The sequence below is a fragment of the Thunnus thynnus genome, chromosome 17 (assembly GCF_963924715.1).
Source record: "Thunnus thynnus chromosome 17, fThuThy2.1, whole genome shotgun sequence".
NCBI lineage: Eukaryota > Metazoa > Chordata > Actinopteri > Scombriformes > Scombridae > Thunnus > Thunnus thynnus.
In genome coordinates this window covers 9,741,372-9,755,758 of record NC_089533.1, presented here as the reverse complement: position 1 = coordinate 9,755,758, position 14,387 = coordinate 9,741,372, and the positions used below count along the sequence as shown (strand labels likewise).

The following is a 14,387-nucleotide window of genomic DNA, read 5'->3' as shown; positions in this document are numbered from 1 at the left end:
GGAACAAGACGCAGATTTCCTCAGTCTCATGTCATTAGGCAAGTTGTAAATCTGAAACTACATGATTATGAGTCAGACACTAACATCATGTAGACGCAGTGATTTCTGAGGAATCATAGTACGCAATCTTTCACCATTACCACTTGAAAAATGTTAATGTCTCGAGGAAAACACAGTTGGAACATCAAAGCTTTGCCACCCTCAATAATGTCCATATTTAGTCCCGCCCATGGTCAGTGGCGGTGATTTGTTCATTCCTTGAACATTGCTAAGCCCTGAATAGACTATCAAACATAGAAACAGGCCACTCTCTCTCTGACTGTGTTTAACAGAAATGCTGGCTGCACTGTTTTATGTCCCCAAAAACCAACATTTTGGTTTTGCTGATCAAATTGTTTTCACTATGGTGAAGTTATAAGAGGATCCTACAGCACTTAGTGAATATCAGGCTGCCATGGCCTGCTACAGCTGCTGCTGCCACCACTACTACTGTAACTTCACCATGTTCATTTCCATGCAGCTTTAACCTGCCAGCTGGTTACGTAAAGTGTTTTCATATGAAACACATTTTGGTGAAGTCAGTGGAATGTTCAGTCAATGTTCCAAATTAAATCTTGTGTCATATGGGAAGTCTGCAAAAACAATTCTTCTTACTTTTGAAATTACATACGGCCCATGCTGTGCCAGAGGCAGCTGTCTAATGTGTCAGGCATTTTCAGTCAGCTATTCCTGAACAATGCAAAAACATTCGGAGGAAGAAAACGTGATAACATTTCATGTTTGTTTTTAGTAGGGGTTTTTTTGTATCCAAATCTAATTTATTTGGCTCATTGTTAATGCTATTACTTCAGTTTGAAAAATACGTGTGGTCAAAATCAGCCTTTCACTCACAAGGAGGGAAAAAAATGATCTTCTACAACAGGGGGCCTCTTTGTGCCAGATCAGATTTCTGAGTTCAACAGTCTGAGTCAGAAAGAAGCAAGATTAGGGACTCAATGTTACTTCCTGTAATCCAAAACTGCCTGTAAGTACCTGGACCCCACAGCTCGCTTGATCTGACAAAAACCCTTACAAGTCTGCCGCACATGGTTCTCTGTTTTTGTTTTGTTGGACTCAGCGGGTGTATTTCAGGTCATCTATGTACACTGTTGCCAGATGGACAGTAATTGGGTGGTATGGCATTGACTGAGCAGCTGGATGCCTGACTGATCTAAAATATCACTGGTGGTCCTGCAGAGACTTTGACCAATTTTGTTTCTCTTTGTCTGACTGCCGGAAAATTCTGCGGGGAACAGATAACATATACACACGATTTAGTCCTACAGTCTTGTTTATGATGTTTTTCTTTTTGTTTATATTGTATATTTTCTGTACTGTATCCTGTAGCCATCTCATCTCATCTAATCTCACCCTTTCTGATGTCTTATTTTATGTAATCTCATTTAATCAAATGTATTCTCATCACATTTTATCTCTATTGTAATGTAATGTAATCTATTCTCATCTCTGATTTGCTGTATTATGTAATTTAATTGCATTTATATCTATCTACTGTGTATCTAACATAATCTAATGTTACTCTCATCAGATCTCATCCCGCCTCACCAAACACGTCACTAATCTCATCTCATCCTATCTCATCTAATCTCATTTTTTAATTTAATGTAATATAATCTAATTTTATCTCTAATATAACCTCATGTCGTCTGATCTAATCTCACTTCTCATCTAATGAAATCTAATCTCATTCTCATCTGGTCTCATCTCATGTAATTATATGTAATCTCTATTGTAATCTAACATAATCCAAACTCATCTCATTTCATTTCATTTCATCCAATCTCATCTCTAATCTATTGTTATGCAATCTCATCTCAAATCTGTTATAATTTAATGTAATCCCATCTAATTCTATCTCATCACATTTTATCTATAATATAATGTAATCCAATTTTATCTCATTTCATCTCATTTCCTCTAAAAATTCAGCTTGTTATATTACCTCGAAATAGAATTCACTCCTCAACAAAGCCCTACATTTTATCCAAAAAAAATAAAAATAAAGCAGATTAGCACCTGGATGGATATGGAACATTAACAAATAACCAAACACATGAACAAAACAACCAACAAGCACAGCCAAATAGCATAATTTGGCGAGTTACCTTGGCAGCCAAAATGGATACCAAACAAATGCTGCAACATAAAAACATTATCTAAGTTAGAAACATCTGGAGGCTGTATAATACAGTAGCCCCTCTTTGCATCTGAGCATCAAATGATGCCTGACTTTAACTCATTACAGGAAGGCTACACAAAGAAAATGGTGTGTTGTTGCTTGTGGTCAACATCATGGGGCCACAAAGCAGGTTACTCATCTGATGAAGTTTATGTTCTTTTTACTCGAAACATGCTCCAGTGCAGATGAAAGTATCAGGCTCACCATCTCTCTCTCTCTCGTAAAGCAATTGATTCCACATGTGGTTCAGAGGAAGAAGTTGATCTGTTGAGTCACTAACCTGAAAGCATGACAGTCACCAAAATCAACACCAACATGCATATCTGGCACACGTTCTAGGAAGAGGAGATGGATTCTAAGGAGTTAGTCACTTTTTGCTGGAAGTGGGCTTTTGTGACTTGTATGAGGGAGTGGTCCACTTGTGACTCAGAATATTCAATATTCAACGTCTTTTGCCTAACGTCAATGCTTTGGAAAAACAGCAAAAGTACACACAATAAAGAGACCAACTGTTCTACCTTTTTTTTTTTTTTTTCTTTTGGACTAGTCACACTGGAAAAAAATTCTAACTTAACATTTAATGTCATTCACAAGTTATATTTTATCTAAAGGCCAGAATTGCATCATGCATATGATCCAATGTGTATGCTATATTTGTGTGTCTGTGTTTCCCCTTTTGTCTCTCCAGTGGCTAAACATAGCACCATTAAACAGAAACCATCATGGAAAAAAACTGACTCCTCAAAAATGAAGCTGAATTTGGCCTGAAATGGGCAATTAAAAAGCTTGAACTTTTAAACCATAAGTCCTACAGTGACTAAGTTCACGTTGTTGTTTGTCTACATAACTGGTTAACGGACCATTACCGTTTATTATGATGGAATTTCTGATAACTTGTATTTTTTAAGAAGGTATTTCATTTTTTTTTTTTCAGTGTTTATTTCATTTGCACAAATCTTGCCTCCAACAACTGCTGGGTTTAATAATGGATGTGACTCTTTGTGAAACTGAGCATATTTCACATCTAATTTCATCAGCCCTGCTACACAGGACATCCAGATGTAGATGGTTAACTTTTCCATGCATGTGTTATGAGGGTGATGACATCTGTGATCTATACTGGTTGTTTAATTCTGAGACAGGGTTTTGCATTTCTGTAAATTCCATAAACACAACATGCCAAGGATGGAATATTTTATAATAAAAAATCTACCTCAGACAACATGTGCAAGAAATGTGAGTATTCCACATAAACATTTCAGTCTTTAAATATCTGATCCAACTCATATTGGTCCAGTCAGCAGAAGGAAAAAAAAAAAAACTGGAAAAGTGACTTTTCCTCTTCTTTTTAGCCTTGTTTGAACTATGCAGCCCACAGTGTTTATAGTGTAAACACACTGCATCTGTTTTTAACAGGCACCATAGTCTGAGGCAACCTCAAGAGCTTCTGATATCTAACAAACGAACAGGGAAACCCATATGAAAGTGTGCAGTCCTTATAAGGCTCCTGACTTCACATATTTACATTCAGTACTTAATTACCCAGAATAACCTGTGACGTTACTGGCAGCAGTGCAGTTAAAATAAGAGAAATCCTGTGACTGCTGGGCTACTACACCGCATACTTTCCTCAGGAATGGAATGCTGCTGCTCCCAAGTCAGACGAAGGGAGGAGGTCGCTGCTTTTTCTCAGTTAATGCACATTTTTGAATACCTTGTAGTTCAGACCTGATCATAGAGCCTGCTTATGGGAGGGAGGGGAGGGGGGTCATTAGCCAGAGAGAGAGAGGTGATTCATTTTGCAACTGAAGCTTTTATTGAGTATTTCCTTCTCGGCTAATATTGGCAACATCTACTGACTTTGTACAGATTCGTTTTGTAAAGTAAGCAAAAGCAGTCGCCAGCAGTATCTATTTTCTATTTATGGCTCCCCCCGCCCGGCCCCCCTTCCCAGACTGACGTCAGCAGAAAGTTATTTTCATGAATGGAGGGGGCGGTCACGAGGAATTGGTGACGTGAGTGCTTGCGGAAGCAGAGCGTGGAATGTTGGTACATTGTTGTTGTTTTGTAGTTAATTTAGTACGAGGATACACCGCTGCCCGTCTGCTAGACGCTTTCTACCAACTGTGTCAAGTTACTTCGTCGCCTGTATCGGAAACCTACTCCGCCAGTTTTTACGCATTCCGGTTCCACAGACATCCACAGAGGTGAGGTTGTTGTTTTTTTTTTTTTTCTTTTTTTTTGGGAAGATGTTTTGACATTCCTTTCTAAATTGCTCAAGTTCTCACGGTGACATATCGGCGCATGCAGACAGGCTTATGTTGATCACACTCGTCCTTCACGTAGGATAACTTTTGATGTTTTGGTTATGGAAGCTGATGTTGACTGCTTTTTAGATTGTTTCAGTCGTGCGGACACGTGTTGTGTTGGAGTAACTTAACACAATACCCTCCCAAAAAGTGGCTCAGAGCTTGATATATTCGCTTATAGCCTAGGAAGTGGGGAGAAACTGGTAAAAAATTGTTTTTAAAAAAATGTTATTTTGTTTCTACTTTCTACTTTCTGTTTTGCCGGATTGCAGCCATTTGAATCAGCCTGGTAATTTTAAAAATGTATTGAAATTGGTTAATTGTAAGCAACTCCTTTAAATTGATAATAGTTTTGGCAGTCTATGATGAGCACAGAAAACGTGAACATGTAGGCATATTTAGAACATTTAATGAGAAGATAAAAATAAAAATTACGCATTTTTTGCCGAATGTTGTTATTACTATGCGCCACAAAACCACATATATTATAAGACATAGTGGTTTTAGTTTGTCTGGGTTTGTTTATAGACTACTCTTGTCACTGGAGTGAGCTTTCGGGGAAAATGGAAGTGAAATAGACTGACCTGCCTGTTGAAACTCATATCAAATATTTTTACATCCCCTTTCATTCTTGGGCTTGTCAATATAGGCTTTAATATATGCTACAATAACACAAAATATCAGCCTACTTTTGACATTGGGGGGGAAAAAAACACGTGGTCTGCATTTTAGACATGTGGGACAAAGGGCACGATGTGAAGTTAGACCACCAGCGCTGGCCGGCCTACACAGGAGAAACAAGCAGTCACTAAAGAGCAGGAGGAGCGCATATTTCCACAAACAATAAATCACTCCTGAAGAAGAAAAACCTTTATCTTATCTCTCTATTTAGATATCATGAACATTTATCATTTCACGACTTGGTTAAAGATAACTGTGTCTTGAAAGCACAATAGAATAAGTTAAAAAAAAAAAAAAGAAGCTTTTTTATAAATAGTTATCTAATAATAACACATTTTTACCAGAAAAATCCAACCCATCGACTTTTTGTTTGCAACTACATCACTTGATATTATGTATCAGCCCTTTGTCTTTTATTGAATAACTTGGACTTGTGACCTTTTTAAGGCCATTGGTATGAATATATGGAAAATATTTGTCTTTGAGTAATTCGTTCCATTAAGATGGTCACAGATTTGTGTCTGGGAGGCTTTTTTGAATCACTGTCGTTTTCTGGTGGGTGCACAGTGTCTGCTACTTAGAGAGGGAGTGGGAGTGGGTGCACTCCTCTGTCATGAGGTTAACATGTGGTTCAATCAACAAAGTGATGAAGTCCTCTTTGGATGCAGAAGTAAACGGGTGGCTGACTCATTTCACCACCAGCAATAGTCTGACAGTGACAAAGCAGTCCAGGAGAAATTCCCCCGATGACACAGGATATAGTTTAACTGTCACCAGTTATATACTATTTCTCATTTTGCTGGTCAGCGGTGATGGATGAAAAGAGGCATAAATGCAAAACGATTTTGTGGTGGAGTATTGTGAAAGTGAAATAGTTGTGGTTAGTGATGCGATGACTCACAGGGAACACGTTGGCTATGATGTGTTTTGCTCTTCTTACTGGAAAAAAGATGTCGACTTTTGCTTATTGACTCTGGAAGCAAGGGATTTTATACACAGCTGAACATGCCAAACTGAGTGTATACAGGCAATAACAGATGAATGTGTGAACAGGCCTGTGGTGCATCCATCCAAAGTGACTCCTGACAGTTATATAGAGTCTGACTGCCCACTCTGCCACCCACAATGATTTGCATCCTGCTTTTCTGTCAGAATGACTGGATCTCAGTCCTGCTGCTCTCGCCTCAATATGGTCAGAGGTGTGGCAAGTGTAGAGTTTACTCATTTATTTATTTTGTGGGACTGTGTTATTGGGATTTCCTTGTTGGGGCTGACTTGCTGATTCAAAGATCTTTTTCCTTGGCAACTTCCTGATTCCACTGTGACTCAAATTACATGTTGGCAGCAATACAAACAAACACGTTATGGGTCTGCAACATTCAAAATGCATGCTTCGCTGTCACATCTCGGCTGTTCTTGTGCCAGTGCCTCAGCTAGTTGTTTTGAAAGAGAAGCATGCAATCTGGATCAAACAAGAACTGGGTGATTGTGAACATTATTCTAAACAGAGGAGCCTTGCTTTGTTTTGGTATGTCTCATTTGGAGATGAGAGATGTCATGTAATATATGCTCTTTTTCTTGGAAGCAGAATATCAATATTTCTCCTATTATCCACATATTATTGGTATTAAAAGGGAGGACAGGCAGGTCCTTATTTTTTTGCATTCTTGTCATTTCTTTGAATCCCAGCGTCCCTAATCTTTGCTCAGATATTCGGCGAGTTCTCCTCCCTTTCCGCGGAAAAGTTCCGGTGGTCATGCCAACCATTTCCAAGGTTCTCTGTACTTTTCCTTCCTCTCCGCGAAACAACGGGATTTTCCAGGAAACGTCAGATCGGGAGGGTGTGATTCCCTGCCGCTGGTCGTCGCTTTTACCAGTAAACAGCATGACTCACTGCTCAGCTATGCTCTCCATTTCCTTCACATAATATCCCACCAAATGTGCTGCGCTGGAGAAAGAGCAGAGTGCAGCGCGCCCCATGCAGTCTGTAGAAAAACCTCTCCACCTCCCTGAGAAAAATGCAAGAAAAGCAAGAGCTTTCACAGAGAAGCGTATCTGGCTGTCAAGGGCAGCGACAAGTCTACCTTCTGCTTAACCTTTACCTAAAGTGAAACAAATAGAAAAGAAAAACAGAGAGTCCAGACAAGCCAACTCTGCATTTATCACAAGAGCATGAGCGCATAAGTCTTTGATATGCTGTTTATTTTAGGAGAAGGCTGGGCCCCTCAGTTACCTGCTGTAACTGGAGCATTGCCTTGAACTTGACCAGATGCCTGACATTAAAAACATAAAGATGTGGCATCAGTGAACAAATGGTACAAAAGCTTTGTACAAATGGCTCAAAACTGACTTTGTCGACTTGTGCCATGTAGAATTCAGTCTTCTCTTGGTTCTGTGTTTTTCAAGACTTATGAAAAAATACCTTGAAATGATCAAAAATAGCCCTGAAAGAGTCAGTTCATCAAAGCAATGTGTACACCCACTGTAGCAGGTTAACCAGAAAACATTCTGCTTTCCACAAATGGGACACCAGCTTAATAACAACCATGAAATGTGTGTAAAGTGTTTGTAATTGACAGTTAGTTAGTCACAGAGTTACTCTCATTTCATTCCTCGTGTTTCTTATCTGCATCTTTGTGACAGTTTATTAGTCAAGCTTTGCTATAAATGAGTTATTGCATTGTTGCTGAGTAAGTAGTACATGTTTGAGCAATGAAACATTATCTGCTGTATGAGAATAGTAATAAAGTAAAATGAAAGATTTTGTTGACAATGTCTCTTACAAAGAAAAGTGTTTGGACTCCCGACTTCCACACGTGTGCACACAGGCTGTGTTTGATTTGTTTGGGCAAGTGAAAGACGTGAGACACTTCTGAATTCCAGACATTTTGTGAATTTTGTTGCCGCTGTTTTACAAGTGGGATCATATGAACTCCACCCCCATAGCTGAGTGCATCGCAGGACATATTCAGACTGCATGTTCCCTCTCCAGTGAAGATTTGCATGTGTGCATGTGAGGGTTTGCACATGTGTGTTCACTCAGGAATGTGGTTTTGTTCTCTACCCGCCATCTGTGGCTTTTCTTTGAGGTATTTTCCCAGACTCCCTTACTTTAGTGTTGTGAAAAACCTAATAGGAGCTGGTTCTTAACTACACTGAGAGGCCATAATTTGTTGTGAAATATGCCTGTCACGTCTGTGTGGCAAAATAACAAAGGGTGGATTCGGCATAATGTAATAAAATTTGCTGTTTTTCCTCTTAAGAAACTTGGGCATCTTGATTGGGAAAACCTTGTCCCTCTGCTGGTTGCAAAAACATAAGCACATGCCTAAAGAATTTCAAGGAAACAATCTGGGCTCTTGGTTCAAGCTGGAGGCCTCTTGTATAAAGAGAGGGAGGCCCCACACCACTTTTCCATGATCTTTGCAAGGAATATACCAAGGGACCCCCGCTGACGCAATACCACTCAAATTAGGCGTTTTAGGCCAACTTGCTGTCGAGGAATGTTACATATTAGCTCTTCATCTTTATTTGATGCCTCTGAAATCACAGTTATGCAATTCTTTACTCCCCGTATTGCAAAATGAATGAAGGACATCAGAGACCGTAAACAGGAGTTTGTGTGGTACTGGGTTTAGCTGTTTGGTGTATTTGTCGTCTGTTTCTTCATTTTTTTATTTTTTTTTTTTCCAAGTGAGGATTCTTTGAGGTTCATCTGTTTTTGACAAAAACACCAAAATGCATTCTGTAGACTGTGATGTTGAATTTAATCCATTATAAGAACAATGACCATGTTTGGTTTCCATTAAAGACAAAAGGGAGCACAATTATTTTCACTCAGCATCAGCAAATCAACAATTGCCTGTATTAGTAATATTTATGCACGTAGAATGTGAAAAAAAGATAAACATCTCAAAAAGAACAACCACACCCAGATTATTTTCCTCTCTGAAAGCTGCAGCTAACAGAACTGCAAAGAATATTTGCCCTCTTACTGAGGTATCACTTATCGCAAGCTCACTTAAATTGTTTAGTTGGCAGAAATTTGTGTCAGCACTGTGGGCTAAATATATCCACCAGAGTTAAATAAGGGCATAGAGCAGCTCAGGAAAGCCCAGTGTAAGAGGATCCAACCAGCGAGACACAGCCCTAAATCGATAGAGTACATTGTCTCATAGCAAAAATACACCAGTGACTATAAAGGAAACTATTTCTCTGTGACACTCTATCTTCAGGAATGTTCCACATGCGTATCTGCTGCCCTGTAAAGTTCAGCATAACTGTAAATGTTATGCTGATGTGATGGTCTGTTTTAATGTCTGTGATTAGGAGGCAGAGTGGTGTGGACTGACTGAAAGAAAAAAAAATCATGAGACTGCATGAAGGGGAAGCAACAGGATAAAGAGGAAGATCATTACCAAATTGAGGAATTTTGTACATGAGTTGCATTTAAGTTACCGGCACAAGTTAGCTGGGGTATGTGCCTCTTATTTGTACTATGTATAGGCTCTGTTGCGGTTATGAATGAGCCTTGTTTACCCTTTTGGTGACCATGTGACTCACACTCCCACGCCCATTTGCAGGGCGTTTCCATGGCAGCAGTCGAGCATGGAACAGTGCACTAGTCAGCCTGGTCTGCAGGTCCTGAAATGGAGCCTTGGGGGATGTGTGCCTCTCACAGGATCACAGCTCAGCGCTCTTCGCTTTTTTTGGCCATGGCAGCAGTCTGGAAAGCATGTGCTTCACTGTAATGAGCGTAGGAAGGCTTTTTCTAAAAACTGCCCTGGCAAAAATCGCCAAGGCAGAGAGCTCAAATGCAAAGTTCTAAGAAGAGAGGGAGAGAGGTTGCCTGTTTCTAATCTCGCCTGGTCTAGTGAACTACATTGCCAGGGCCCTCCTCCTGTTCACGAGTAAACATATAGGTGCTCCCCAATGCTGGCGTTTAATGGGGTCATGCTGCCCTCTGCTGGCATCTGTGGCACTAACACAAATATTGACACATGACGTCACTGTGGAATGTTGTTGTGACGTCTGTACAGTGAATTTATAGGGGTGAGTGCCAATATAGATGTCATTTTAGCTCCCATAGCACACCCAGTGCCTGCACTACACAGTAATATGCAGAGGTGGAAGAAGTATTCACATCTGTTATTTAGGTAAAGGCATCAATACAAGAATTTAAAAATACTGCATTGTAAGTAAAAGTCCTGTATTCTTGAGTACAGAAGTGTTGTTAGCGAAATATACTGGAAGTATCAGAAGTAATAGTGCTCATTATGCAGCAGAAAGGCTCCTCTGTGTGTGTGTGTGTGTGTGTGATTTATTATTACAAATTACATTACTGGATTATTACTAACGTGTGCATTTACATGTAAGTAGCATTTTAATGTCATAGCTGGTTGAAAGGGAGTTAATTTGAAACAATGCATAGTATTTTATAAAAATGATCATATGTCTTGTGTGTAAAATTTAGAAAAATCAATCTTTAATGTAGTGGAGTAGAAGTATAAAGTAGTATTAAATGGAAATACTCAAGTAAAGTTCAGTACTTGAGCAAATGTGTACACTAAAATGCCTTGTTTCACTTTTTTTTTTTTCTTTTCACTTCTCAGTGTGTCTTCTGCGAGATTCTGGCCGGTTGTCTGCATGCAGGGAATGACGACTAATTTCAAGACGAGCAAAGCTTTAAAGGTAAGTGTGAGATGCATGGACTCAACATCCAGATGTTGGTGCTGCTGGTGCTGTTCTTCATCCATTGCTCATGTCTCATGTCCCGCAGGTCAAGAAGGAGGCGGGCGAGAATGCCCCGGCGCTCAGCGATGATGAGCTGGTGGCAATGTCTGTGCGGGAGCTCAACCAGCACCTGCGTGGGCTGACCAAGGAGGACGTCGTGCGGTTGAAGCAACGGCGACGGACCCTGAAAAACCGGGGCTACGCCGCCAGCTGCCGCATCAAACGCGTCACCCAGAAGGAGGAGCTGGAGAGACAAAAGACAGAGCTGCAGCAGGAGGTGGACAAGCTGGCCCGCGAGAATGCCAGCATGAGGTTGGAATTGGATGCCCTCCGAGCCAAGTATGAGGCCCTGCAGTGTTTTGCCCGGACTGTGACCCGCGGGCCCCTCTCGCCGGGAAAGGTGGCCACCACCAGCGTCATCACCATTGTCAAGTCCGCCAACCACAACAACTCCAGCCCAACCCCGTTTTCAGCTCCCTCCTAGTGTTGACAGGACTGGGCTCTCCTTCTCCTGCCTGGTCCTTCCCGGTTCTGACCCAGCCTGAACCCACTCATCCTGTACTGAGAGGAAGCTCAGTAGTTAGACTGGGGGATGGAATGGGGTGGCAAGCTCTATGTGATGTTATGCTGCATTCACAACTCTGTCTCCCTCCTTCTGTCTCTATCACACAATCTACATTGTCTGTGCACTGTGCAAACCTGGCTCCCCGACCCCCAGCACCGGCAGGGTATTGGGCCTCTGTGACCTCCATGACTGATTAGCAGAGATTTGCTTTTACTCCAGTGTGGAAAAAAGTATTTGACATGCCTCACTGTGGCAGCACTGGCCTGGGACAGCTCTTATGCTTAACGCTATTAAGCATAAAACACGAGAGATTTAAGTAGTACGTATGTGACAGTAAAGCTATCTGTAAAGCCGATGCCAAATCCCATTTTCTTTCTGTAAAAGTACATATTTACAAGTGTCTCAATGTAAATTGAGCCTTTGAAACTGTTGCCTTAAAAGGATCTATGAGTGATCCATCAAAATGATTTCTAATCCTCAGATGTGGTTTAACACATTGAGGTGTTATCTTTCCAGTTTTGAGGTCAGGTGGACACCTCTTCACAGCCATAGTCACCAGTGGTCCCTAACCAGATGCCTTTAAGTGCCAGCCAAACACAACACCAGATGTTTTCACTGATAAGTTTCTTTTTTGGAAGGTCTGAACAGTAAAAATCACCTGGTGTGGTGTTTGGTTGGAGTGAAAACCTGCATACATGTGGCTCTCTTTGGCCGTTTGTGAAGCAGTGTACTATGCAGTTGATAACTGACCCATTTTTAGCTAAAAGGCTCCACTAGTGACATGCTATTGTTTATCTTTCAGTCTTGGTTATGCAAAGATTTACTTGGTGTGTCAAAATGTCAAATAGAGTATTTGCCAGTGAACAGCAGTCAGTACACTCAGTAATGACTTCTATACATACAATGATTGTGGCCTAATTTGGTAGTTTTGAAGTAACATTTTCAACTTGTGTTTGAAAACTTTAAAGCCTCCATTAGACCTGAAGTCTTTGCTGGAATATATTGACTCCCCTTCTAAAATACTATTAAGGAGGATAGTTTGTGCCTTTTTCTCTTCTATTGGCAACTGCACAAATATAAATCTACCTAGTCTTTGTGTCAGGTGGATCAGTTTTTAAAAAAAAAAAAGGCATTTCCACGGCATCTTAACGTTTGATGTCATGATAGCTTATCCATTGAAAGCTTGACTTGTGTAAGTATTTGGGCAGAAAAGCTGTTCAGTTTGTCAGGTGGTGCTGAAAAGCGTTTGTCTAAAAAAAACTTATTTCAGTCCCTTTTTTTTGTAGTTATCCATGTTGTTGATGACATAGGAAGCAGTTGGGAATATGTTGCTATCTTTGTAGTCCCTTTTGACTCAACAAATTATTCACAATTTCTATTTCAGAAATTTCAAAATACGAAACTATACTTAGACTTGAATTGGTACACTACAATTTGAGCTCGGAAGGTTTTGAGCCAGATTCGTTTGGCTTCAGTTGTAATATTGCCCAGTGTCTCTCATTACATAGCACTTATGGGGAAACTGTAAATTTACAGTATAAAAGAAAAAAGATACAGTAAGAATTCACAGGGCTAACAGAAGCTATTGTTGCATTTCTGAAGTTACTTGGGCTTAATTGCACGATGATTGAGTGTGGTGTGACCACTTACTGCAAGGTCAAGCTTAATGTAACTAAGTATGGCACACTTTCTGATATGTATACCGCAGCACTTATTGGGTTATGTTTTGCCTCTTTCTTTTATATATGCCACTCTTTGGTAGGTAATCCATATTGGATATAGTGAAAATGAGAGAGGTCCTTACAAGTGAAATGCAATTCAGCTTACTTCCTGTATATTACAGACTCGGTTTTCACTTTTATCATGAGAGAAGAAATGTTAAAGCTCCCACTGCCTCCTCCGTTGTCACTTTACATTGAGAACTCCGTCCAAATAGAAATCATTCCTACTGCTGGGTCACGAGAAGTGCTGCTGCCGGTGTTGGTAACTCTGAAACAGTAGCTATTTACCTTGCTTTTGACACACTCTTCTGCAAGAGAACTCCTGACGCCCATCTCTAGAAACAGTGGTGTCATGACAACTAAATGCAGTAAACACCTTGCTCCTGTTGTTGCGTTTTGAGATATTTAAATATGTTCATTCACTTGAAATCAAGCCGTTCTTACCGAGGATCCATTCCTAATTTGGAGTGAAGTCAATAGAGATTGTTCATGTCAGGATTTTCTCTTGGCTAAGAGGACATGACTGTTCTTCCCCTGTTCCATAGCTGCAAAGAACAGTATGGGGAACTTTGCTGCTGTACAACCTGCTGTGATTTTTAAGCAGGGGCATTGCTGTGTTCTTACTCTAATTTTGTATTTTCACTTGGTTTCTATGTTGATACATCCTATGTTCCCTTTCTGATACTTAGTTTTATATGCATATACAGTATATAAATATATATATATAAATATATATATTACATATTTTTCTATATTTATGTTACTATCCTGGGAGTGGTGTGATTATGTAATCATTCTTTGAAGTCCAATTATGTTGATGCTGACCTTTTTCTGAAACAGATGTACCCACATTTACAATGAGAAAACTATTCTCATAACTTAAGGCTTTTTATGTGAGTATTTATGCCCCATGAATAGTTCTTCTCAGCACATTTACTATTTGTCTAATCCACAAATTGGGCAGACAGTGACTAAGGTTACATACAGGCTGCGGCTAATTATCTCTAATGGTAAAGAATTAACTGCTAAGAAACACGGAAATGACATTCAGACTGCTGGTTCACATTGTTAGTGGACAGCAAATGTGCATCTATCCTATTTTACTTTATTTCACAGATTTAAATGTGATGAAGTGAGAA

General features: G+C 40.1%; 1 protein-coding gene across 2 annotated transcripts; it reads left to right on the top strand.

Annotated features, from left to right (window-relative positions):
- The first annotated feature begins 4,243 nt into the window (after positions 1 to 4,243).
- Positions 4,244 to 11,741, top strand: mafk (v-maf avian musculoaponeurotic fibrosarcoma oncogene homolog K). 2 transcript variants are annotated; one of them, XM_067571077.1, is made up of 3 exons: positions 4,244 to 4,446; positions 10,842 to 10,920; positions 11,009 to 11,741. In XM_067571077.1, the coding sequence occupies exons 1-3, from the start codon at positions 4,283 to 4,285 to the stop codon at positions 11,444 to 11,446; spliced, it is 681 nt and encodes a 226-aa protein (XP_067427178.1). In that variant the 5' UTR covers positions 4,244 to 4,282; the 3' UTR covers positions 11,447 to 11,741. The 2 variants fall into 2 exon arrangements, with proteins under 2 accessions (XP_067427178.1, XP_067427179.1); XM_067571078.1 differs by lacking the exon at positions 4,244 to 4,446 and adding an exon at positions 4,460 to 10,423.
- Positions 11,742 to 14,387: the final 2,646 nt, after the last annotated feature.